The sequence below is a fragment of the Tasmannia lanceolata genome, unplaced genomic scaffold, assembly GCF_043159265.1.
Source record: "Tasmannia lanceolata isolate RefF3 unplaced genomic scaffold, GAP_Taslan_0.1 ptg000003l, whole genome shotgun sequence".
Lineage (NCBI taxonomy): Eukaryota > Viridiplantae > Streptophyta > Magnoliopsida > Canellales > Winteraceae > Tasmannia > Tasmannia lanceolata.
Window position 1 is genome coordinate 358,039 of NW_027518680.1, and position 25,029 is coordinate 383,067.

The following is a 25,029-nucleotide window of genomic DNA, read 5'->3' on the forward strand; positions in this document are numbered from 1 at the left end:
CGCACAGCTTCCTAACACCACTCCCTAATAAGGCCGCTTAGCACAATACTAGTTAGTGACTAATTATTTTACAGCAACAAAATTACCCCTATTTATTTTTAAAATGACAAACATATCCCCAATATTTGGAGGAGGCCTCTGTGACTCTGAGATTTTACAAGCGTCTCCTCATCAATATTATTTTTGACATGACAGTGAGCAGGGGCCAGGGGGTGATTCATGTTTTTGTGGGGCCTAATAATACGTTGTATGGCCCCATGAATCAACCACATGATCTACACTGGATGCCCTTTGTAAGATCAATGCCTTAAATATCGACTATTAAGCTTTTTCTCTTGGCAGCCCTCACTGATCAAAGTTTCTATGATCATCGGATCATGGTAGGACTGGTTGCAATGGGCTGGACTCATAATTGCTCACCATACCAAAAAATCATATTAATAGATGTGAATATCTCTGTATTGAAACAATGCCAACCTATTTAAGAAATCGTGAGTGTTTGACCAGCACATGTTTGCATTGGACAATTATTTGGTCGCCACTGGGAGCTTTAGGGCCTCTTTGGATACCTTTCAAAATTATTTGCATATATAATTTTAAAGTTATGCTATTGATTTTTTTTTATTTCATCATCTTACACCACCTTCCATTTGGGATGGGACTAATACTACGTGGGTTGGTCGGTCGCCTCATGATGTTCTACAAGATCAACAGTTTTCATTTTACGTATACTCTCCCAATAGAAAGCTTACAAATTGTCTTTTATATTGATTGTAAATGTGAATTTTGTTAGTGATTTTGGATTTTCAAAATTATGTATTTTGCATGTTTTAGTGTCTTGGAAAATATTTTATCAAAAGCGTTTGGGAAAAAGAAAATATTTTCTTGAAAAATTTGCTTTTACAAAATGATGTAGAAGTATAGTTGAAAGGATAGTCCCGTACCGGATGAGAGAAAGAAAAGAGAAGGGCTTACAAAGCACTACACTTTTCTAATACTTGTGGATTGCGCATTGGGTTGGACCCGCGGGATGGTGCAACGCACCGTTCGCACGCGCGCGCGCGGCGTGGGCAATGGGCTATACGGCGCATAGTGGTGATTTATTGGCGCTTTTTTAGGCGCACTTTGCACTTGAAAAGACACCAGGTGGATTGGCAATTCCGACAGACTTTACACTCTCTTCTACACTCTTACAAAATCCCCAAGTATTTCTACATACTGTTTTTCTTTTGTTTACTGTTCTAGATACTGTTTTTCTGCAGAAACAGTATCTAGAAATTTCTCTAAGGCTTGAAATTTCGGAAAGGCATTTCGGGTTTGATTCCGCTAGTGCTACGCGTCATCAAACATTAGTAGGGCTTCCCTACTAGGCTTCATTGTATCTTGGAGGCAATTCGCGGATCCCCTTTGCACACTACTAGTGGGGGCGAATCTTGTCTTAAGGAAAGTGATATCACGCCTTGAAGCAACAAGTTCCTGTTTTCTATCAACAACAGTACCCTCAACTTTTTTCCAACAAATTTCTGCATAGTCGTCCACTATTTGCAAATGATTGTTTATGGGAGTATGAGAAATAATATTTTTAGTGACCTCCAAAGAAGCATTAGCATCACATCTACAATTAACACTAAATTAAAATAATCCTACTGGGAAATAAGGACCAAGCATCCAAAGAGGTTCATTCCAAAATTTTATAGGGTAAATGATTGCGGGATAGTTAGATCACCACATTTTGGTTTACCCTTTGAAATAATTTCAGGCGTTCCTATGTGTGTGGTAAAACAAGGTGCATTTGTTTTCTAGTGTTTAACAAATTCAAAAACTTTTTGGAGCCGTCCATCCTACAGCAAAATACCCCTATCTTATGGAAAATGACAAAAACATCCATACTCTATCAAAATGATAAAAATACCTCTGTCTCACAAAAAATAACCAAGGTAACCCAACACACATAAAAAAATGACCAAAACACCTCTTCCTCATAAAAAGAGCAAAATACTCCCATAAGAAAAATGAAAAATATCCATGTTATAAAAGTACAAAATATAAAACATCCATATCTCATGAAAATGACCAAATCACCCTCATCTCATGAAAACAACTGAAATATCGCTACCGCATAAAAAATGACCAAAGTTTTCCTATCTCATAGAAAATGACTAAAATACCTCTCTCTCGTGAAAAAAAATTGAGATAAGATCATATTGGTCATTTTTTGTAATTATGTATGGGTATGTATTTTTTGTCATTTTCATGAGATATAGGTATTTTTTATTAGTGTATACGAGATAGGGCCACTCTGGTCATCGTTCATGATATGTGGGCACATTGTTTATTTTTCAATGAGATATAGGTATTGTTGTGATTTTCCATAAGATAGGGATACTTTCGTCATGTTATGAGACAAGGGTATTTTGGTCACTTCTCATGAGATAAGGGTATTTTTGTCACTTTATATGACTATTGATACTTTGGACATTTTTATGAGAAGTGGTTTTTTTTTTTTTTCACATTTTTTAGATATTATCCTTCTCATCATTTTTATGAAATATGGATACTTTTGTCATTCTCATAAGATTTAGGTATTTATGTCATTTTTCATGAGAAATGGATATTTTTATTATTATGTATGTGATGAGGGCACTATTGTTATTTTAGAAGAGATAGGAATATTTTTCATTTTTCATAAGATACTTAGAGTGATAAAATTCCTCAATCTCGTATGTACCATATTTTCAATTACTATACTCAAGGACGGTATGTCGAATCCCTTCAGTTAAATGTAAGAGAGGATGGGGCAGTCATTTTTCATGAGATATAGGTATCTTTGTCATGTTTCATGAGAAAGAGATATTTTTATGCTCCATGTGGATCTCAGAGATATGTGTGCCTTGATTAGGGGGTTCTACATATAAGAGAATATTTCACATGTGTAGAGGATAAGATATGCATCAGAGTAACTTAACACATCTAAGTGGAGGATGTCTCTCTCCTCAACTTATTATAGACTTCCTTGTTGAGAACATATCTATCTCTAGGAGAAATATCTCTATCTTCTATTTTAGAGGGAAAAGATTCATAGCAAACACTCTATTTTTAGTAAGCATGTAACCTACTATTTGTAGGAAATTCACAATTTACTACTTATAATAAGAACTTGCTATTTTTAGTAAGTCTGGAACTTACTATTTATAGTAAGGATGAATTTGAAGGAAACCCCTACTATAGTTTGTAAGTGCGCGCGCGTGTGGGTGTGATTTTTTTATTTTTGGTAGGGGGGGGGGGGGGGGGGGGGGCATATCAATCAAGGTAAAAAAAAAGGAAAAAAGGGATTGCAGAAGACACACATCAGGAGGCTTTGAAGAAGAAGAAGAAGAAGAAGATCCCCTTTGTCTAAAAATGTGGCACCATGCATTAGGATGTAGATCTGTGAGTGAGAAGAAACTCTCCAAAGCCTTTTCTCCTTCTTTTTTTAAAATTTATTTGTTTTTCATTATTAAGATCATGTTCCTTCTCTGCATACCATAAGTACAAGAAATAGTCGGTCAATTTACTTAACTTTCTAGGTAAGGAGGATAGGTGATTATTGATTGGTCTTTTCTCGTTAATGAAAGAGTCATTGGAGAAGGTTAGTTTTTCCTATCCATTACATTATCAAAATCATATGTTTTTTAGTCAAAATAGAGTATCTGGAAAACATTTTCCAAGTGTGTTTTGGAAAAGAATTTTTTTTTTTTTTTTTTTGTGGTAATTTAATGTTTCATTGCACATTGGGCCATGGGTGGAACCACATGAATGGGTGGAGCCATGGGTCGGCGTGGCGTGGGCAATGGCCTAGGGCACTTTTTTAGCCTCAAGGAGCAATTGGAGCATTTAATTTTTTCAGATTTGATCCTAGCCCTGGGATCAAGATCGGTTCGATCCGATAGTGATCCAAAGCCACTAGGGATCAATCTAATATCCGACCGGCTATGATCTGGACGGTTGGGTTGTGTCCATTTAAAACCAACATTCCAAAGCCACTAGGGATCAATCTAGGCTGTGGGTTGAGATCAGAGGTTTTAGTCAAACCAATAGCCGCTGTAGGATTGATCCAGACCATAGAGTCGCAATGGGATGTGATCTAACGGTCAGAATCCAAATCCACGTGTGTTTGGGGGGGGGGAGATTGGATTCTTCTTTTTACGATTTATAAAGGGGTAAATTGCAAAATTAATGACTACAAGAGTAACCACAAAATCATTGTAGGGGGTAAACGAATGTTTTACCCTATATATGCTCCCCTTGGAACGAACCCTAGGAAATCTATCCACTGGTAGGAGAGCTTAATCTCTGTGTCTTGTGATGTAAAAGTGTAGCTATTATACAGAATTCCCTTTACGGAGAAGCTTTCAAGCTCTTGTCTCACTTAGAAAGTGTTTATAGAAGTTTTCCCAATCATTTTCTTTTATGTATTTATCATGTCAAAATAAAGGCACCTTGGCCAGTTCAATAGAGAGAGTAGTACCGTTATCATCTGCCGTTTTTAGCAAGAGAGAATCCTTTGACGCCTAGGAGGATAAATATAGATGAAGGAAAAAAGAGAGACGTTATAACTAAATAAAAATAACTGAAAATGTGAGTGCTCAGAGCTCTCTCTTTTTGAATAACAGAAATAAGGAGGCCAGGTTTACAAGAAGAGCATAAAATCCTGATTCCCTCCAAAACATTGAAATAAACACGAAAATGCAAGGAAATATGACATTTCTAATGCTTAGTAGTAGGGTTGTTGTCTCCCATGCCTAGAGTGTTCTTCACAGCATCAGCAGCTCCTTGTGCCATGTTTTTCACTTGGTCACCAGTCTGCAAGGGGGGAAAAAAGGAAGTAAATTACTACCTTATATGTGGATGTTTAGAATAGCTTACAACATGCCATGATGTTTTGTAAGTTTTGTAAGTGGTGTGATACCATATAGAAAACAAAAAAAAACAAAAAACATTGAAATAACCAGTACACGATTTTTGTAAATATTGACTTCGTTTCAGGGCCTGTTTGGATGCCAAGAAGATTTTGATTTGGATTTCTCACATTTGCAGCCCTTTTTGCATTGTAATTTGGATCGGATCAAATTCTCGGATTTCTAATTCAGCAGCTGACAGTGAAAAAAATCAGATTTCTAAATTTGTTGTGGAAATAAGAAATTGGAAATCCACAGATCTGGGAGTTTCCTTCACCCTCTTTGCTCCTCAACCTCTCCCCTCCAGTAGGAAGTACCCCCTTCCCTCTCTGTCTCCCTCTACATGAGCTGCCGGATCTATTCATTTTGTATTCAAAACTCAATTCCAAATCCAAATACAAAATAGGCGGTATCCAAACGGCCCTTAATTCATTTGGGTACTGTAGAAATGGACTTATCAGTGGCCAAATGAAAGGAGCCATTGATTTTATGAGTTCTATATGTATATATGAGGACTAAACAATATGGAGAAACTCTATACATGATATGATATATAAAAATGGGATATAGAAGGAAATAGTTAAGTGGGTACCTGTTGAAGGAAGCCGGCGGCTTGGTCCTTACCCCCCTGGCAAGAGTCTTGGGCACTCTTGGCTGTCTGATTTGTCCTGTCTTTCACTGTCTGGACAGCCTGGGATGCTTTGTCTACTATCTGATCTTTCTTCACCTATAATCATAAATGAAAAAATAGACTTCATATATGTACCAGAATATATGGAAATCTGATCTATAGCGCTCAATATCACAAAAGCTCCCATATAAACCAAATTAACCCATTTGATTGTATCTTATAACGTATATATGCATGATACCTAATAAGATATAAGAAGAAGAAGAAGAAGAACAGAAAACTTGCCTCGGCCTGCCCCATAGCTTGGCCAGCCTTGTATTGGATATCCTTAGTGCCCGACATTGATTTATTTCTTCCTTATATAATCAAATCAACAAGAACGAAGCAATTGGAGGTAGCAGAGAATCAGACCCTCTTTCAAGTTCTTCAAGTGGTTAAGCAAATTGATCTTCCCTAGACCTGAATTTATAGCTTTTAGTCCTCTACCGATTACAGACTCGTGTCCTCCAAAATGACGCTGATTTCGACAGATGACACTTGATAGTTAGGCGACTAAATCTTCCCTTTGAACGAGGGATGGCAGGACCACTACTTCAATACGTTGGTTACATGTGTGTGTGAGAGAGAGAGATATTTTCTTGAGTGCGTACAGTATAATAGACCTTTTCCTTGTCTTTTCTCTTGAGTACATACAATTTAAGAGACCATTCCTTGCTTTTACTTAATGGCTCATCTGATTCAGCCCCATAAATTAGACTTTCAAGCTATCACATCTCTGTCATTATAAGGCCCACCAAATGAACGGTTTGGATCATGCCGACATGGTGCAAGTGGACTGGTAGATTAAATGAGAGAGAGAGAGAGAACGTACCACTGTAGAAAGTCAAGACCACTGATCTTTTTTTTTTTGAAAAGGGCAACAGAATATATATATATATATATATATATATATATATATATATATATATAAACAGAACCGAGGTGGTCCCGAAGGAACAAAGATAATACAAAGATCTCGACCACTGATCTTGTAGGCAATCATGTGGTGACCGCCATGGTCATGGTTACTTATGGATAATATCAAAAAAAGGGAAATGATATATGGTCCCCTTTTGATCACCAGGAACACCCCCTATCAGTGTATCAATGACCAAAGAGGGGCTGCTGTGCTTATGTCAGAAGAATTCTGCCACACACACACTGACAGGGGGTGTTCCTGGTGATCAAAAGAGGCGGATATATCACTTCCCTATCAAAAGACTAGAAACATCAATGGTTTAGTGTTTGATGACAGAACCTGAACAAGGATTGATGGATAAAGGACATAGGATCATTAAACCGGATCAACGGATCTAATCATATAAACGTGGTAGAAGCTGGCTCAATAAGTGAACTTTTGGAAGGATCATAAGAAAGTATTTCTAGATGGAGTAGCTAACCGAGTAGATACTTGCATTTTCCATACGATCATCATCATTGTCACTATTATTATAAATCGACTCCCCGAATGGATAAATTTGACTCCCAATGTGTCTATCTCTCTCCTCTTTCTCTCTCTAACCTAGAGGAGAGAGAAAGTCACATGGGGAGTCGATTTATCACTCCCCTTGTCAATATCTATCTTCATCATCACTATCAAACTACTCATATACGACCATGTTTTGATAATGGAACGACATCACCTTGTTTTGGATTGTTTAACCAACTGTCAAAGGCTATTAGCCTTATTACAATGATTCCCAAAAGTGAAATGATATATCCACCCCCTTTTCTTCCCTAGCCACTCCCTTTAGTGTATTTATGAATTATGACCATGGTTTTAAATTTCGTCCAAATCCGAAACCGAAATTTTCCGAAATTCAATTTTTAGGCATTCGGTCCGAATTTTGATTTAATGATATTATTCATTCTTAAAAAAAATAAAAAAAAGTGTTACAAAATTTCGGAATTTCGGTATGAAATTTCAAATTTTGGGTCCGGAATTTGGAGCCAAATTACCAAATTTCGGACTTAAATTTCGGCTTGGTGGGGTCCGAAACGGTTACAATGTTTTAATAAACATTGTAACTGTTTGTAAACATTGGATGGGTTCAAGATAATTATAGGGAAATGATTTCTGCGCTCCAATGTTTTAATAAACATGCGCTCAATTTTTTGTCGATTTTAAGGGCTGTCAGGCGAATATTACGGTTCTCAAAAAGCTCTTAAAGCCCCCGAACACTACACGAGAAACAAGTGGAGTGCATGATTATCAAAACATTGGAGCGGTGAAATCATTTCCCTAATTATATACTTGAAAAATAATATCTCTTTTCATCCCATTTCATTGGATTGGATTTGGGATGTGATAGGGTTCATGAATTGAATATGGACGTTCTCTCCTTTGGGAAGGTATATTAAATGGAGACATTACCTACTATGTCGACTCGACTAGTGTGCCATCTTGTCTAGATGGTGATAGTGCTATACTTTGATTAGGGACTCTAGTTTCACGTGTTTGACTATGCAAATGACTATAGTTAGGGATTACATCACAATGATCAACAATAGGTCCTAAAGTGGCCACGTTGGACATGTTTGGCAACCATGAATTTTTTTTTCCTTGGATTAGTCACATTTTTCCGAGGTTTGGTAATGCCTTTTTGTAGGTAAAAAGTAAAAACAATTTCAAGCAAACCTTTCTAACAAAAAACATTAGAAAAATTCAAGGGGTGCCAAATCTTGAGAAAATCATTTACGAAGGAAAATATCTCATCATTAATTACCAATTGAACAAACCCTGAAAGATGACTTCATGATCAGGCACATATTGAATACTTGGGACCCAAGGTGACACATACTTAATGCAGGGAGTGGACAATTCACTTCCGGGCCCACGTTAGCTTTTTGCTTGAATTGTTCGCAAGGTAGTAGTGTCAGACAGATGGGTGGTGGAAGCTGATTTTCTTTTTATTTATCTGAATACTTGGGACCCAAGGTGACACATACTTAATGCAGGGAGTGGACAATTCACTTCCGGGCCCACGTTAGCTTTTTGCTTGAATTGTTCGCAAGGTAGTAGTGTCAGACAGATGGGTGGTGGAAGCTGATTTTCTTTTTATTTATCTGAATACTTGGGACCCAAGGTGACACATACTTAATGCAGGGAGTGGACCATTTGCTAAATATCTAAGTTCTTCTATGACATGCTAATTCTCTATGTAATGCAACTCTTTAACCTATTCAAAATCTAAGAAAGGTTAGAACCACATATCTGAACATACAACTAAGCATTTGCTTAGGTTCAATCTATTACTTACATGGGTGCTGAACCATTTTTGAAATTCAACGTTATGAATACCTTCTATAACCATTAGTGTCGATGTGTTTTCTGTAGATGAATTAGTACTCTAATCAAAAGTATCAAGTTCTACATAAGCTAGCGACTAACTACAAAATTAAACAAGTCGTTTCTTCAGTACCTTGAGAGAAAGAACGGCCCAAAACTTTAGAACTGAAACTGCATCTCCTTTGTGTAACCCAGATCATCAATGTGAGTAGCCATGGCCTTGTTCATGGGCGGAGGGCCACACCTCAAAATCTGCAAATCAACAGATCAAGGCTCACTCAACTGATTCATATGGTTTCCATAACAAATATTGTCTCTGGGGAGAAAACAAATGTAAATTTTTTTGAGCTCTTAGGATAGAACAGAACTGACTTATTTTGCACCGGAATCTACCTACCTGGATATCTGGTGCTGGTGCTGGGCAGTGAGTTTGAATCATTTCCTTGGATATAAAGCCAATGCCACCATTCCATACTTCAGGAGGCTGAGAAATTTTTAAACATTCATGAGAGAATAGCCCAATAGGCATTTCAAACTCACTAGTATAAGCAGTATTATCGAACCAGATGACACCACAAGTGATGAAACCAAAGCCAAACACATAAAGCAAAACACCCAAGCTACAAAGCAAGTGTGCCACTCCAGACCACACAAATAATACTCGGCGAGTCTGGCTTCAGTTTCCAGAAAAAATGAGAAAACGGATGGCGTAAACAACTCTCTTTGGAATAAGTGATATAACTGGAATAGGGCTGGCAATTTCACCCGAAAAAGAGGGGATCCGCCCCGCCCCGTTTGGGGCAGGGATTCCCCGATTTGATAATGACTAAAGAGGGGGTGATGTTGGAGCGGGGCGGGGCGGGGATTTTGTCCCCGAAGGATGCGGGGAGGGGAAGGGGATTAGATATTCCCCGCGGGGAGGGGAGGGGGATTCCCCACCATCCCCGCAGAGGGGAGGGGAAGGGGAGGGGGGAAATTCCCCGCAAAGGGGAAGGGGTAGGGGACCCCAACATCCGGCCCCGCCCCGCCCCGTTGCCAGCCCTAAACTGGAATGATAAAGAGAAGATTGTTTTTTTGACAAGAAAATCTTTAAAAAGATCATTCCCTGAAATGAAGATTAACAGAATCCAATTTCCCTTTGATACTAAAGCAACACTCACAACAAGTAATAACTGTCTTAGCATATGAGTTTCTGCATTTTACAAGAGATTTTGAGGAAGAGATTGTCAATGTACCTGATTCAGAACATAGTAGACTTTGAAGCGATCAGGGTAGCCGGTCGCAAGGGTATCAAGCTCATCCTGCACATATCCAAAATGCACTATTTTCATCTATGAACATTAGATACAACTTACATCCTAGTTGAAAATACACCATGACTAATAACTGATAAATCCTAGTGATCAACAATAAATGTTTAAGCTGTAGTCAGCTATTCACAATCATCAGTAGAAAGTGTACTACCTATAACTGAAACAAGTTACAAAATGTTGGGGGTGCACAGAAATAGGAAACATTATGAAAACATCCACTGGGACACAGTTTACAGACAGTACTCTGATACTCTCTTTCATAAGTAATGCAAATTACAAAATACATAGACATGAATGATAAAATAAGCAAAGCATTCAACATATACTTCTATGTATAACAATATAATAGGCTGTTTACATAAAAAAATTATAATTCCCAAAATAATGAGAGTGCCCCTGAGATCCCCATTGTTTTCTCCTTTAAAAGGGAATGTTCCCATGGTAAAGCCATCAAAAGTCAATAACATTAGCAATAATATTGATCATAACAAAAATAATAAATAATCTCGATGGAAATGATCTGTTACCTTAACAAGAATGTCTTCAAATGTAACATTGGCATAAATAAGATGAACATTGGTGTTGTCATTCGGCGTCTCCAATATTGCTCTAGTAACCTAAAGCATAGCCAAAACCATGAATAGAAGGATAATTAACTTCAAAATCAAGAAGCAAGGTAAACTTTCTTTTAAAATGAAGAAGATTTAAGATCCACAATGGTAAAAGAAAAGATAGCTGATTATCATAGCCCTATGCGGCAGTCACAGAAGTTTAGTCTTTAAAATCACCACCACATGGAACTTTTAAATGACTACTTACCTGAAACATTGGAGTAATTCCGGATCCTCCAGCAAGCATCCCCAAGGCCCTAACTTGGCCTGGTTGATATTGAAAACGGCCCTGGAAGCACGAAAAAAAGGATACACCAAGTCACCAAAACTACAAATTTAAGCAGATGAACAACATGATGTAGGGAAGGTGTTCCGTAGCAATTTATAATACGGCGTCATTGGGCGTTTGAAATTAAGGGAAAATGTGATTCAAGTGACAAACAAAATTTATAAAGAATGTTCCCCTGTAACTCCAATTTTCACACATTGGAGTTAAAATTATACATGTTGACAAGAATATTATTGGTTGCATGAAGGTTTGTAAACTAAAACAAAACTCAAATGGTACTATAAATCAATACAAGGCAAGATTTGTAGCAAAGAGATGCAGTCAGCAATCTGGTCTATATTATGATGGGACACTCAATTGCAGTGTGAAGATTAATACAGCTATTTAATTTTGAATAGATGAACATTATATCACATGGATGTTACGAGTTCATTCTTGCATGAAAAATTAAAAGAGGCCTATATGGAACCATAGTTCTAAATTTCGACCTAAATATTTTATTTCAGCCAAAATATTTCGATTACGGCTGCTACTGAAACAAAATCCACTTGGATTTGGAAAAATACAAGATTCCACCCGAAATTTCGGGATTTCATTAATGTTTCGGTCAAAATATGCGAAATATGCAACTTTTCAGATAAAAAACAAAGACATTTCGAAAGAAGCACTGACAGAAAAATTAACTCCACTCGAAGAAAAGAGAAGAACCACGAGATTCCTTTAAGTTGTTTCTAAAAAAATGGACAAAAACTTAGAAGAAAAACCATTTCATCTGTGAATTCATATCAAAATGTTTACGTGATTTTACAAGATTTCGGCTGAAATTTCGTACTGAGAGTGAAATTATCGCTGTCACTGATGACTGAAACTGAAATTTAAAACCTTGTATGGAACAACCACAAGGTTTTGAAGCAACTGACAGTCATAACTATGTTCATTTGTTCAAGAAGGTTATCTACAGTTTAGAGAAAGCACTAAGAGTTTGGTTGAATAACTTAAGCCTTACCAAGGAAAGGGTACAAGAGCATCTCCACTAACTCTCTATTCATCCGAATAAAAAGGACAGTCATGATTTTATTTTTATTTTTTTTGAAAGGTAATGATAATTTTATTCCTACGTAAAAGAGGGGACAAGATGTCCCACAAGGAGTACAAGAAGAAACAGAGGGCCCTAGTGCCCAGTTACAAAGTTAACCCGACAGTTATGATATTTGTTTTAGGTTATGTTGCTAATGTGATTGTAATTAGATGAGATAATGATGAAAGTTTATATTGAAGAACAAATTGGAACGAGATCTTCAAATGAAGGATCTTGGAAGTATCAAGTACTTCCTACTTCATAGGAGTGAGTTGAAAGAACATGCAAGAGAATGGCACACCAAAAGAAAGTTTTAGATTTGTTAGAAAATTTTAGCGGACCAATTTCTGTTTGATAAAGAGAAACAGGAAAGAAGAGCACCAGGTAAAGAATTCTTTATTGCATCAGAGCATGATAGGAGGCCTTACAGTACTTGAAATTTACTTGTCTTGATATAACTTTTGATATTATTCAAGTATGTCAGTTTCATCATGATCATCGAGAAGAATAAATGCAGTTAGCCAAAAAATATGAGATATTCGAAAAGTAAACTCTGTTGCAGTATGTCTGTCCACTTCAAGGCATTGTGGAACTCAATATACAGGGATATAGGGATGCTGTCTAGGTCGCTGATTGTAACATAAGACGAAATATGACTATATCTTTTCATGATCAACTGTTTTCTAGTTTCATGGAACAGAAAAAATACATAACTATAGCATGCTCAAGTGACAAAGCAGAACATGAGCCATAGATACAACTGCCGGTAAACTAGTGTGTTAAGACATTTTTCATGGAGTTGAATTTGAAGCCTACTTCATGTACATGACAATCAAAGTGCCATCTTCATGCAAGAACAGAGCACATTACAATTGATTTTCATTTTGTGTGAGAAAAAAGGGGGAAGATGGTAATATCACTCCTAAATATGTTTCAAGTCAGAATGAGATAGCAGAGGGGTTTACTAAGGGGCCTAGCTGTTGATTATTACAATCTATTGGTTAAGTGTTAAAAAGCTATTAATGTTTTGATAAAACATATCCACTTGAGAGAGAGAGAGAGAGAGAGAGAGAGGACGAGGATGACGGGGGTGGGGGGGTGTGGAGGGGTGCCAGAAAATTCAATATTTCAGTAAGGATTTGTATCTTTTATTTCTCTTGTACATGTATACAATTACTTTGGTCATTTGACCATAACAGTTAATGAGAATCAATTTCACTTCTTGCCTCCATACAAACAAGATGCTTCTCTTCACCCTCTTCTATATTCATCTTATTCAGGATTATTGATTTGGATGCTTAATGGGTCCTAGTGTTGGTGCAACATTTAAGTGCATGTTACCCATCCAATGCAAATCTATAGGTACATTCATATCGGTAATGCACCCATTCCTTTTGTTACGGTGCCAACGGTGCCCATGCACCATACAAATTCCGCCACATAGCACATGCCACTCGATCTCACGCAACTTACGTGTCACATATGAAAGCCAAAGGGCCAAACTAAAATCAGAAAAATATCAAGATCGTTGAGATAATAACATCGGATGTGCTATATTAGTATTTTCAGGCTTGGTATTCCTCCATTCATACCAGATGCTTCTCTTCACCCTCTTCTATATTCATCTTATTCAGGATTATTGATTTGGACGCTTAATGGGTCCTAGTGTTGGTGCAACATTTAAGTGCATGTTACCCATCCAATGCATATCTATAGGTACATTCATATCGGTAATGCACCCATTCCTTTTATTACGGTGCCCATGCACCATACAAATTCCGCCACATAGCACATGCCACTCGATCTCACGCAACTTACGTGTCACATATGAAAGCCAAAGGGCCAAACTAAAATCAGAAAAATAAGAGCTTATTTCAAGATCGTTGAGATAATAACATCGGATGTGCTATATTAGTATTTTCAGGCTTGGTATTGTTCAAACAGCCCCCCTCAAAAGCAGAGATTTCTTAGACTGTCTGATTCTAAATAAAGTAAGTGGATGTCTCAAAGAATTGGGCCCATAACTATAGTATCATATTTTCAACCTAATTTTCTTAGTTAGTTGGTCAATGACTAAAAATTCAATGAACGATACAGTATTGAAGCATCTCATTCGGATACATAAATTTGAAGACAAAGTTCCACCTTCTATTATCATTAACAGGAATGGGCTTAGAGCAAGTCTCTAACAGAAATGGAATAATACGGAGGGAAAACTTGCAAGCATGTCACAGAAAGCAACTTGTAAAGGCATTAACTCTTATCATGGAAAGAAAGTATATGTACCTTAGGTCCCTTTACAGACAAATAATCACCAACGCGCATCTCACGGAAATGATGGGACATCCTTCCCTGAGGATACATCTGCATATTGGGGGAAAATGTATCACATTAATAAGACCAGGTGGAAGCAAACACATCAAGTTGGGCATAAAATCGGTAAGTTTAGAAGTCTATTTTAAAATGTTAATGAATTAAAATAGGAAAATTATCATGTTCAATAACTCATTATGTGTAGGAATGAATGGAAGCACGTGAATATGCAGACCTTTATAACTAGTTCAAAGTATCCAACATCTGAATCCAAAGTAGTCGGTGTATAAGGTTTGATAACTTCTTCGCCGACGCTATCCTTTCCTCTATTTTAACGGATGTAAAGATTTTCGGAATGCAAATATCATTAATTCTGAAAATTTGAATAAGCAAGCATAGAGGACAGTACCAATCTGAAGAATCAAACCTGCAACTCATGTGTTGCCCAATCGGAAGACCCAACACAGAAGTAGGTGTAGGAAGAGCAAATTGGAACTTAGCCACATTATGGCTGAGCTGTATACGTTTCACAAGTTTGAAATCTTTGAAGTTTTCAGGGTCCAAGCAACCTATAAACACCAATCAGCAGTTTAATCTACGTATAACTGTACGTAACTTGCCATTTAAAAAAAAAACTGTACGTAACTTCTCGTTGAAGTCCAAGACGTAAATCTGCTAAATGAGAGGAACTCAATCCCTAATTTCAGAATATAAACAACCATAACTGGAAAGAAATTGAAGGCTATATTAATAAGCTAAATATCACCAAAATCAAGCACATGCACACATGCACAGACTCATAAACAAACAATTAATCCATCCATACTATTCTAAAAGCCTAAACGGCTGAAAGTTCATCAACCATCTTTCATCAAATTCCCTGCCCTTCTTTTCTAATTTTCTGCTTACATCCTGAATTCTCCTGGGCATTTTCGACATTTCATTGCTGGGTTGCCCCAGAAGATACGTGTAAAAAAACCTCCGCATGTAAGCCACGCGCTTTCATCTGTCCCGTTGTTTTCTCCGCCCTCGAAACTTTCCCACCCACTACGCATCCTATTTCACACTCCACATGGTTTTTAACAAAGCCTCCCCGCCCCCCCGAATTATGTCTGCATTGAGTTCTTCTCAAGAACTACCCAGAAATCCCACCTTGAAAATCTCACCCATAAATCACCTTAAGGATTTTATCCCCTCTGTTTGCTGCTATGAAAGGTGGAGAATAAGGGTTTCAGGGAAGGGTTTTTTTATCCCCTCTATTTGTTGTTTTCAAAGGTATATTAGATGAAATTTATTTTATCCCCTCTATTTGCTTCAGTTTTGTTCTTTCATTTTTTTTTTCCTGCAAATTTATTTCTTAGATTCAGTAAAGTCTTCGGAGAGATGTAATTCCATCTGGCTTTGTTACATGCACACTCACTACATGTATATGCGTGGTGCATTTAGATCGGCTAAAAAGAACATATAAGTGATGTTGTAGGCATTTTGGCATGTCTATGTATTTGGTAGATTAGATGAAATGCTGATAATTTCCTATCATATGTAGAAAGGAACTATTGACGATAAGAAATCACCACTTCCTTATGAAGTCAACGCAAAAACAATTCTTAATCAGTTTCTGAAATTTCATTCAAACCAATATTACATGACCTCCACACTTGTTTTTTTGGTTTCCAGTTCTTAATCAGTTTCTGAAATTTCATTCAAAGCACTTACAGGAGAATGCTTCCTGTGTTCTGTGTTTGCTTTAGAAGGGATTGAAGATGGAATTGAAGGTAAGATGTGTTTTTGTAAGTGCCCAACCGTTGAGTTTATATTGGTTCTAAGATAATAATGTTTTAAGTGTCCTTGAGATACAATTACTCAGGAAAATTATTGTCCTTTATGTGTCATTACTCAAGAAAGAAAATTTTCCTCTGCATGTTTATCTCCCCCTTTTCTAATGCTATTTCTACTTTGATTCCAGCGGTCTGACCTCATGTTCAAAGGATGCCACTAGATGATCTCTTTGAGCAAGAGTGATGCCTCTAAAGTTGTTTTAGAGGAACTCAAAGAGGTAAAATGGGACACCTGCCTATCATAAAATATCTGATATTATTCATGTATTAGATATTCCATTAAAAAAATCATGTGTTAAATATCTGATGGTATTCATGTGTTCACTTTGTATTGTGCATGATCCGATTAGATTTTTTTTTTCACTTCAAAGTTACTCAGTTCAATTACCTCTGTCCACTATGAGTGAATAAATTCCAGTTTTCTGTGTGTGGAAGTTTACATATGAGTAGCATGATCTTCTGAGAGATGAATTTAATAGCAATCAATTGTTATTGATTATTATTTAGAGCAATTTAGTCAGATCTTGGATAATGCACAAGCAAATGGTAATAGGTCTGAGCAATTTAGCTAGGTTGATCATGATGAGAACCAATTGATTTTTTGGGGTAATTACACTGAAACTTCAGTGCATTCCATGAGCTGGGATTTTAAATTTCAAATCAAACAGAGTTTGATTTTTTACGAATACAATAGGATGTTTTGGGTATTTTTCATGTCTCCTTTCTTTCTAGAAATGGAAGTTGTCCTCGAGGTTGGACTGTCCTGCCTATCTCCAACGCTAAGAACTCATTGGGTTTGGAGTCCACCGAGAATTGTATCTGTTTCCTCGAGGATAGTAAGGTTTTTTCTTCGAGGATGGTAAGCGGAGCTCTTCAGTACCATTCAATTTGGAGGACAATATTTTGAGCTATTTCTTCCAAGTGGGTATTATTCATTTGAATTTGGTCCCACTGTGGTTAAACCACATCCATGGCAGAAATGGGCTTTCTAATCTTTATATTCAGTTTGAGAGCTCTAAAATTTAGAATGCTTTAGTTTTGCACTCCATATTTACATTGGGTAGCTACCCAAATCATTTTTTTTAGTATGTGAGAGTTTACACAGGACAAACCTATCTTAATTTCAAGGTGAGAGATGAATTTAGTAGCAAAAACCAATTGTTAATGGTTGTTATTTAGAACAATTTATATCCTAAGTTGCCTCAACACGTAGGAGATCATAGTTTCAAAATCATATTACGTATATTTACATGCGTACATTAGTTCAAGATTTTAACGAATATGTTAACTTTGTTTAGAACGAGTTATTGTAAGTCAACCAATCATGTTCTCCCAATTTGCTTCAAACATGCCAAAATGGACCAAAATCTTATCTAGGTTTCTTCTTATCATGCCATGCGTCCTTCCTCATATTGGCGAAGTAATAAATTCTCTCCAAATTGTAGGGGTTCTCTCTCTTTTTTTAAATGGTCATTTCAGGGGTTCTAATACGTTTTATTTTTTTCAATCTATCATATAACACCCACCATTCAATCACGCACCATTTCTCTTATAACCAGTTTTTCTTTAAAATTCCATCTTGAAATTATGTTTAAATTATAAATAAAAATATAAATAGAATACCACGAATTTTTTTACTGTTGTATTAAAGGAAGTAGTTTCAGGTTGTTGTGCTCTAAAGGAAATAGCTCTAAAGGAAATAGTTTCAAATTGCATGCATAAAAATTAATTCAGTAGCAGTATAAATAGAATACAATGAAGTTTTATACTATTGTATTAAAGGAAGTAGTTTCATGCTGTTGAGTTCTAAAGGAAATAGTTTCAGATTGTATACATAAAAATTAATTTTGTAGCAATATTTTTCCCTTCACAGACGCTTTCCTCGCAAAGCAATTTATTTTATTTTCCAGCCTAGATCATATTCATGCCTATATACACATGAAAATATTCTGTAACTCAGTTGCCAATAAAAGTAAGCTTCTAAGCATATAAAATACGCATTTTATTGGTTTGCCTCTTTAATGGTTTCTGAACTTACATGGGATGCCTACTCTCTTCTACTAAGTTATCTCTTGCTTGGCTTGAAAATTACTTGAATTTTGTAATGTAGCCTTCTCAAAGCTCCCCACATCGGCTTCGGTGTTCTCTAACAATATAGGTTTAACAATAGATAGACCAAATGGAAGAGGAGGATCAAAACTGTAGCATTTCTGAATGTGAGCTCCAACAAAGGACAACTCGCTGGCGGAGACGCTGAGGGTGCACGTAGAGTGTTTGATGAAATGCCTCTGAGAGATGTTGTGTCATGGAATGCAATGCTGGCATGCTACGCACAGTGCGGCCGATCAAATGAAGTGCTGGCCCTCTTTGAGGAGATGCAGGTGGTGAGAATAAAGCCGACAGTTGCGACAATTGTGAGCATGTTATCAGCTTGTGCGCACCTAGGGGCATTGGATCAAGGGGCACGTCTACACAAATACATTGATCGGCACAAGATTGCGCTCAATACCATCACGGGCACTGCACTTGTAGATATGTATGCAAAATGTGGGTACCTTCCTTGTGCGGTCCAAGTCTTTGATGCTATAGAACTCAAAGACGTACTCGCCTGGAACACGATCATAGCTGGCATGGCATTGCATGGCCATGCGAAGGAGACACACCAATCTATTGTCAGCCCCAAATCTGATTGGTACTCTTAGTTGCAACAGAAAGATAGACGTAATACCTTTTATAAGAAGACAAATTTGATTAACATCCATTTGAACATTAAAATGTGAGGGAACAAACTACGAATCCGGCTTTGGCAAATTGAAGCTAACCTTGGTGAGTAAACGAAAAATACTCTTTTTTCAATCATTGACCTGCTTGAGCTCTGGCTTCAATTGATTCTTTGAACTAACATAGACCTAAAAAACTTTTTCCCATTATATTAAGATGAAGGATTCATCTCGATCATTTTAGAAAGGCTTGGCATAGGAATACTGCTTTGGTTTCCTCAATATGTGATTATTAGTTGCACCATATGCTGACAACAACATCACAACTACTACAAGTTTAAGCAAATGCTAAATATAAACTGATTTTTTTTCTAACTCGGTGAGATACTCATTTAAATTTCTTTCCCTTGCTCTCTTCTCGATCTATTTTTCTTGAATCATTTTTTTGCTCAGTATTTTAAAGTAACTGGCAAGTTTAAGCAGATTCTTCTCAAGCGTTTTGTGTTTCTAAATTCTTGGTAGTCTTTATGCTCATACAATAACTTCTATGCACGTATCCGTAGACAAAAGTTGGTATTAAAGGCGATAACATTATTTCATTTTACTTTTTACTGCTTCTCTGCCGGTTTTGAGCCAAAGTTTTGAAGAGGCCAGTTACACAAGGTAGTTCTTTTGTTGTTGGATGACTTCATTAAGATATTGTTTCTTTCACTTGGAGATTTAAACTGAGCTTTATTTGAAAAAATATAGGCTCCCTCCCTCTCTTTTTTCTGCTGAAAAATTGTTCAAGGCCATATTTTTGCACTTTTTGATCTCTATTTATTAAAGCATGGTGTCTTCGTCTACTATATTTAATTTCAATGCAGCTAAGACACTTATTTATGTATGATTAGAAAATGAGATAGTCCTCAACTCCTCATTTATCCATGAAAGTTTTGAAGAAATCAGATGCTCCTAAACAATGCGTGTCGTTTGAATTTCGCAATTGAGTTTGACTAAGCAAATATGAAGAATACTTTTCTTTTTCATTTATTTTTTCTGCTTTGTTGTAGTCATTAGAAAAAATGGAAAAAAAAAAAAAGATGTCTCCTTAGATTGGAGAGTTGAAGAGCTAACCTGTCAATAAATTTGACAGGTGGCTTGCATTACCCACCTGTCAAATTTATTGACAGGCTAGCTCTTTTAATAAAAATTTCCTTCACCTGGAACCATTGAGTTATCAAGAGGCAATACACCGATAACTCCAAAATTCAAGTAACAAAACACTTCTCATTTAAGTTAATGTCAAGAAGAATGAATTGGGACCAATTGTCAGGATCTAAATTGTCTCATTACATTTTGCAAGAATTATTAAAGAGATATGCTATGAAAACACACCCGTGTCTTAACAGCCCTTCCTAATAAGCCAGAAGCCCACCAATAAATTAATTACAGCTTCATGTAAAAAAGTGCTCTTATCTGCTTTATAAAATGACAAGATATCTTTTTTTTATGCATGTGACAATATTAGGAGGGCTGTTTGGGATAGCCCTGACACTGGCATGTCTTGATATCATTATCCAACAATTGCAAACACAAGGAGCCAGTGCTGCATAATTTGTAGGATTCAAACAATCCTTATACAAAATTACTGGATTTGCTAGAAAATTACTCCTATCATTTTAGATTTCATGCCCCAGATGTAATATTTGGTTGTACATTGTTTTCTAATAACATTTATTTTATTTGATAATGAAAGAAAAAGAGAAAAGAAAACTACATGGGATTGTTAAGGAATAACTGTAAAAACTAAGTAAAGAAAAAAAAAACACTTCTTTATAAGATAACAAACATGAGTGAGTCAATCCTGTTTTTCAGAATCTCAAAATACTATTAACACTAATCGCAGGGTCTAAATTCACGGCAACAAAAAATCCCCAAGAAATAAGAAGACTGTATCATTTAAAGTTCAGATTTTAATTGAACCTTATAACAAAATTCCGAAACTAACCACCATTATATTTATCCTGTGATTTCATGCACCGGTTGTAATTCTGTTTATTGTAACATTTCTAATAAAATGTTAAAAACAACTTGATGAAAAGTAAAAAAAGTAAATTATCAGAAGGACAAGTAACCATATTGCAAAAGAAAAGAAAAGAAAATTTCTCTTTTGTGATCTAAAGTCTAAACAAGCCAGTAGAAAAGAAACAGCAAGTCAACATATTCAATAAAGAAACAAACAAATATCAATATGGAGAATCACCCAAATCGAATGCCAAAAAAGGATGAAAACCCATGAATCTAAACATATAATTCATAGAATTTGAAGACGAGATAGAAGAGGAACATCATACCCTTTAACTTCTTGCTGAAATAGAAATAAGTGGTGCCAGCACCGATAGCAGCAATGGCAATAGCAATACTCAGAATTTCAATGGTGGGTGTCAAGAGCTTCATTATAGATCAGAACAAACAGAGATCTTCTGTAAGATTAACTGAAATCTAAAGCAATTTCTCTGTAGTTAGATGGAAAGAAAGACTAAATAGCGAGTGTCTTTTTCCTTTGCAGACTAAAATAGCAATTTACCAATGGGGAATGATATTTCCCCCCATTTTGACGGATAAAATCCCCCTCTTTAACGTTTTCCGTGAGAATGGTTCTCTACTTGAGGATAAATTCACCCCATTAACGTTTTTCCCTCGCTTTGAAAGCTAACAGATAACGTTAAAGGAGGATTTTATCCATCAAAGCCGGGGGGGGGGGGAATATCATTTCCCTTTACCAAACTATTGTTGAATATTAACATCTCTTTCGCGAGAATTTATATGGTGGCCAACCGTGAAATTTACAAAAGCAGAGTGTCAAAACTCTGCCCCTTGATTTTTTGATCAAGTGGAAACTCTGCCTCTTAATTTCTCCTCTTTCGCATAGTGTCACAGTGATATGTTGAAATTCTGCCCCTTCAATCATCACATCGTTTAGTCCATGTGACACCACCAATTTGACGCTCTGGTGAGTGGCTCGTACTTCTGCTTCCACCGCATCCGTAACCCCAATGGGTCCCGCCCAAACGACCTCTCCTTTTTCATTCCTTAAAACCCCCCATATTCCAGCTTTACCCAAGTTGTCCATGCTAGAACCGTCAAATTTTAACTTTAAGGTTCTAGCTGGTAAAGTTTCCCACTTTTGAGACACAATTTTCTTCATTTCCATCCCCATACAAATTTTCTTCCATCTCTCCCATATATCATATGAAGATATAAATGCAAAGGATGGCAAAGCCTTCACCCATGTAATCGTAAGAGCTACCACTTTCACATAAAGATGTGCAGCACTTCTAGCACTACCTTTGAAAAGCCTCGCATTTCTTTCCTTCCATATAATCTAGATAGTGGCAAGTAAAGAAACGTCCTGTAAAATCTTCCCTTTCTTTCTCCATGGAGCAAAGGACCATCCTTGTAATAGTTCCATGATCGTTCTAGGAATGACCCAATTTATACTAAATCTACTTAGAAGCTTTCCCCATACCTCTCTCGCCACTTTTGCAATGTAGCAGAAGGTGGCTAGTTGTCTAGATCTACAATTATCATCTTCCTCTTTCTAAAAAAAGTCCACCGTTTGTATCCTACCAAGACATGCCGCCCACCCAAAAATTCCCACTCTAGGGGGGGTTTGGATATTCCATACTTTTGCGACTTCTGGCTTTTAAATAATAAGATTTGACAGTGAATCCCCCGAAGAGTTCCATCTCCAAATTCTTTTGTCTTCTCCATCTTATTTAACTTATCTTTCTACAAGAACTTTCATCAAACTAACGATTGATGGAATTTCCCAATCGAAGAAATTCCTCCCGAAAAGCGGCTTCCATGTCACAATCCCATCCTTCTTCTCCATATAATCCTTCACTACCCCGTCCTTGTTAACCGTCATGGCAAACAATTCTGGAAACATGTCTAGTAGGGTTTGAGAGGCACGCCACTTGTCCTTCCAGAAGCGAATTATGTCTCCTTCGTAAACCCGATAAAGGATGCCCTCTACAAAAAGCTGACTAAAACCAAGAGTGCCTCTATTCAATCTTCACATTAATGTCCTAATCCTTAGATTCATGTGCTGGTGCCCTGCATAAAATAAGCCAGAGTCAAGAGTGCCTCTATTGTAACTCATAATCCACTTAGTTAGTTGCCTGTAAGTTTCCGTCCAAAAAGCTCATCATTCTGAACCTGTTAAGATCTATATTATAATTTTTTTGTGTCAAAGTCATGTGTTTTTGGTCCTCTCTGCTTCAACACTAAGAATATAAAATAAGTCCCCAAGATCCTTCATATCCATATTCTCCTTTAAACTTAAAGTCTCCAAGATCCCTCATGTCCAAACCCTCTATATTATCGATGTGATGCGGAACGCGACCAAGAAAAATCCTTGTCAACTCAGCGCGGATGTGGCCAAGAATGTTGTTGACGCGGTCATAACTCGGGAGAGTCGAAGGAGTTTATTGACTCTGTAGGGCAAAATGCGGAATGTGGATGTGGTGCAACGCGGAACGAGGCCAAGGTAAAAAGGAGTCGACTCGGGTGAGTTCCTTGTCGAGTCAAGGAGTTTTTGAACACTGCGTAGTATAACTTCGATGGATACTTGACCTTGAAACTTAATTCTTAAAAAAAGGGAATGTCACTAAATCAATTCTCATGTGGCATGTGCATTGCTTTATACTATGCTTATGGGGATTGACCGAGCTACTACATGCTTCTTCGTTTTTTTACCTTCAACAATTGTACAATAAGCTGTTGTGGTCCTTATGTCTGAAGGTGAAACGGCTCAATCTGCATATGTATAGACTTCAACATCCTTTTATCCATTAGACTTCTACAAATCTCGACTTAGGCTTTCCTTAATATTCTGTTAAGGACTTGTGTAGAAACTGTCCTATTCACTTTACATGTATATTCCTAGATGCACGGATGATCTAGCTGTCTGTTTTAATCGGGTGTTCATCAAGACTTCTTATGTGAGGGGCAACAAACTCCCTCATTTGAATGTGCATGCACATTCAGCAACAGCTAGTAGTGATTGAGTGAACTTCTATACCATGACAATGATAATATTTTGATACTATTTCTTCTATATGTTTCTGCTACTTATTTTTTAACTATATACTCTATAATTTTTTGTAAATTTTAGTATGCAAAAGAATCTGGTGCCTAATACTTTTTCCTTGTTTTTGTTGCTAGTTTCTCTGATCTGGTATGCATGGTATATGTGCACTTGATATATACCAGTTCATCTTGCGAGCCTCATCATGATTGGGACATAGCCCAAAACTACACCAGTCATGCATACTAATCATCCAATTGGAGGATTTCAATCCATTTAAGTGTGGATCATTTTAATTTTTTTTTTTTAAATCTTTTAAGTGTGGATCATTGTTCAACATTTTTCTTTTGCTGCTCATTTGTGGTCCTCAAATCCTCTGGTTGACCTGATTGTTGTGTTTTTTGGACTATGGCCCATCCATGATGCTACCAAGAGACTGGCATAGATCACATACATATGTGGCACAGATACCGGATTAAAGACGGTAACACCAAGAGGAAAGGAAAAGTGTAGCACTAGATACTGGTATTTATCTCACCCGTGTACAAGTTTTCTGAAAGGACAAGGTTTCAGGCAATTGATGAGGCTGAAGACGAGTGGAGCCAGCACAACGCGAAGCTGCTTATTGACACAAGTGTGAAGGGGTTGCGTGTCCCCAAGGACTTCCCTTATTTCCATATTGAATTTGGTTTAAATAAGGGGTTTGTTCATGTGATTGACGATGAAAGGCAATTTAAAAGCAATCTCGGCCCTGACGTCATTAGAGGCATGTTAAGTCTGCCAGTGGAAGACATGTATTGTCGTCGGAAGCAGGAGTCGATGGAGACACAAAAGCAAGCAGTAGCAAGCTTTGCACGAGAATGGGAACCTTTTGATTGGACGAAACAGCTCGATTGA

The 25,029-nt window shown here is 37.0% G+C and overlaps 2 protein-coding genes across 3 annotated transcripts; one reads left to right on the forward strand and one right to left on the reverse strand.

The window, feature by feature from the left end:
- Window positions 1-4,606: 4,606 nt before the first annotated feature.
- LOC143846568 (NADH--cytochrome b5 reductase 1-like) lies at window positions 4,607-21,703 on the reverse strand. Of its 2 annotated transcripts, none has more exons than XM_077355035.1 (11): window positions 21,395-21,703; window positions 14,928-15,069; window positions 14,736-14,826; window positions 14,474-14,551; window positions 11,029-11,109; window positions 10,737-10,826; window positions 10,132-10,197; window positions 9,294-9,380; window positions 5,854-9,148; window positions 5,530-5,664; window positions 4,607-4,842 (listed from the first exon to the last, which is right to left on the reverse strand). In XM_077355035.1, exons 1-9 carry the CDS (start codon window positions 21,495-21,497, stop codon window positions 9,056-9,058), a joined length of 831 nt encoding a protein of 276 aa, XP_077211150.1. In that variant the 5' UTR covers window positions 21,498-21,703; the 3' UTR covers window positions 4,607-4,842; window positions 5,530-5,664; window positions 5,854-9,055. The 2 variants fall into 2 exon arrangements, with proteins under 2 accessions (XP_077211150.1, XP_077211159.1); XM_077355044.1 differs by lacking the exon at window positions 21,395-21,703 and adding an exon at window positions 18,377-18,775.
- A 1,266-nt stretch (window positions 21,704-22,969) lies between these two features.
- On the forward strand, window positions 22,970-25,029 carry LOC143858896 (uncharacterized). Its single transcript, XM_077369585.1, has 2 exons — window positions 22,970-23,002; window positions 24,682-25,029. The coding sequence occupies exons 1-2, from the start codon at window positions 22,970-22,972 to the stop codon at window positions 25,027-25,029; spliced, it is 381 nt and encodes a 126-aa protein (XP_077225700.1).

What these genes read in the sequence shown, in the direction of transcription:
- LOC143846568 (XM_077355035.1), bottom strand. Translation starts at nt 21,497, where the DNA reads ATGAAGCTCTTGACACCCACCATTGAAATTCTGAGTATTGCTATTGCC. An exon ending in GAATTACTCCAATGTTTCAG is followed by an intron (nt 10,827 to 11,028) that starts GTAAGTAGTCAT and finishes GCTATGCTTTAG; the next exon opens with GTTACTAGAGCAATATTGGA. An exon ending in CACCAGCACCAGATATCCAG is followed by an intron (nt 9,149 to 9,293) that starts GTAGGTAGATTC and finishes GTTGATTTGCAG; the next exon opens with ATTTTGAGGTGTGGCCCTCC.
- LOC143858896 (XM_077369585.1), top strand. Translation starts at nt 22,970, where the DNA reads ATGGCAAACAATTCTGGAAACATGTCTAGTAGG. An exon ending in CTGGAAACATGTCTAGTAGG is followed by an intron (nt 23,003 to 24,681) that starts GTTTGAGAGGCA and finishes CCCGTGTACAAG; the next exon opens with TTTTCTGAAAGGACAAGGTT.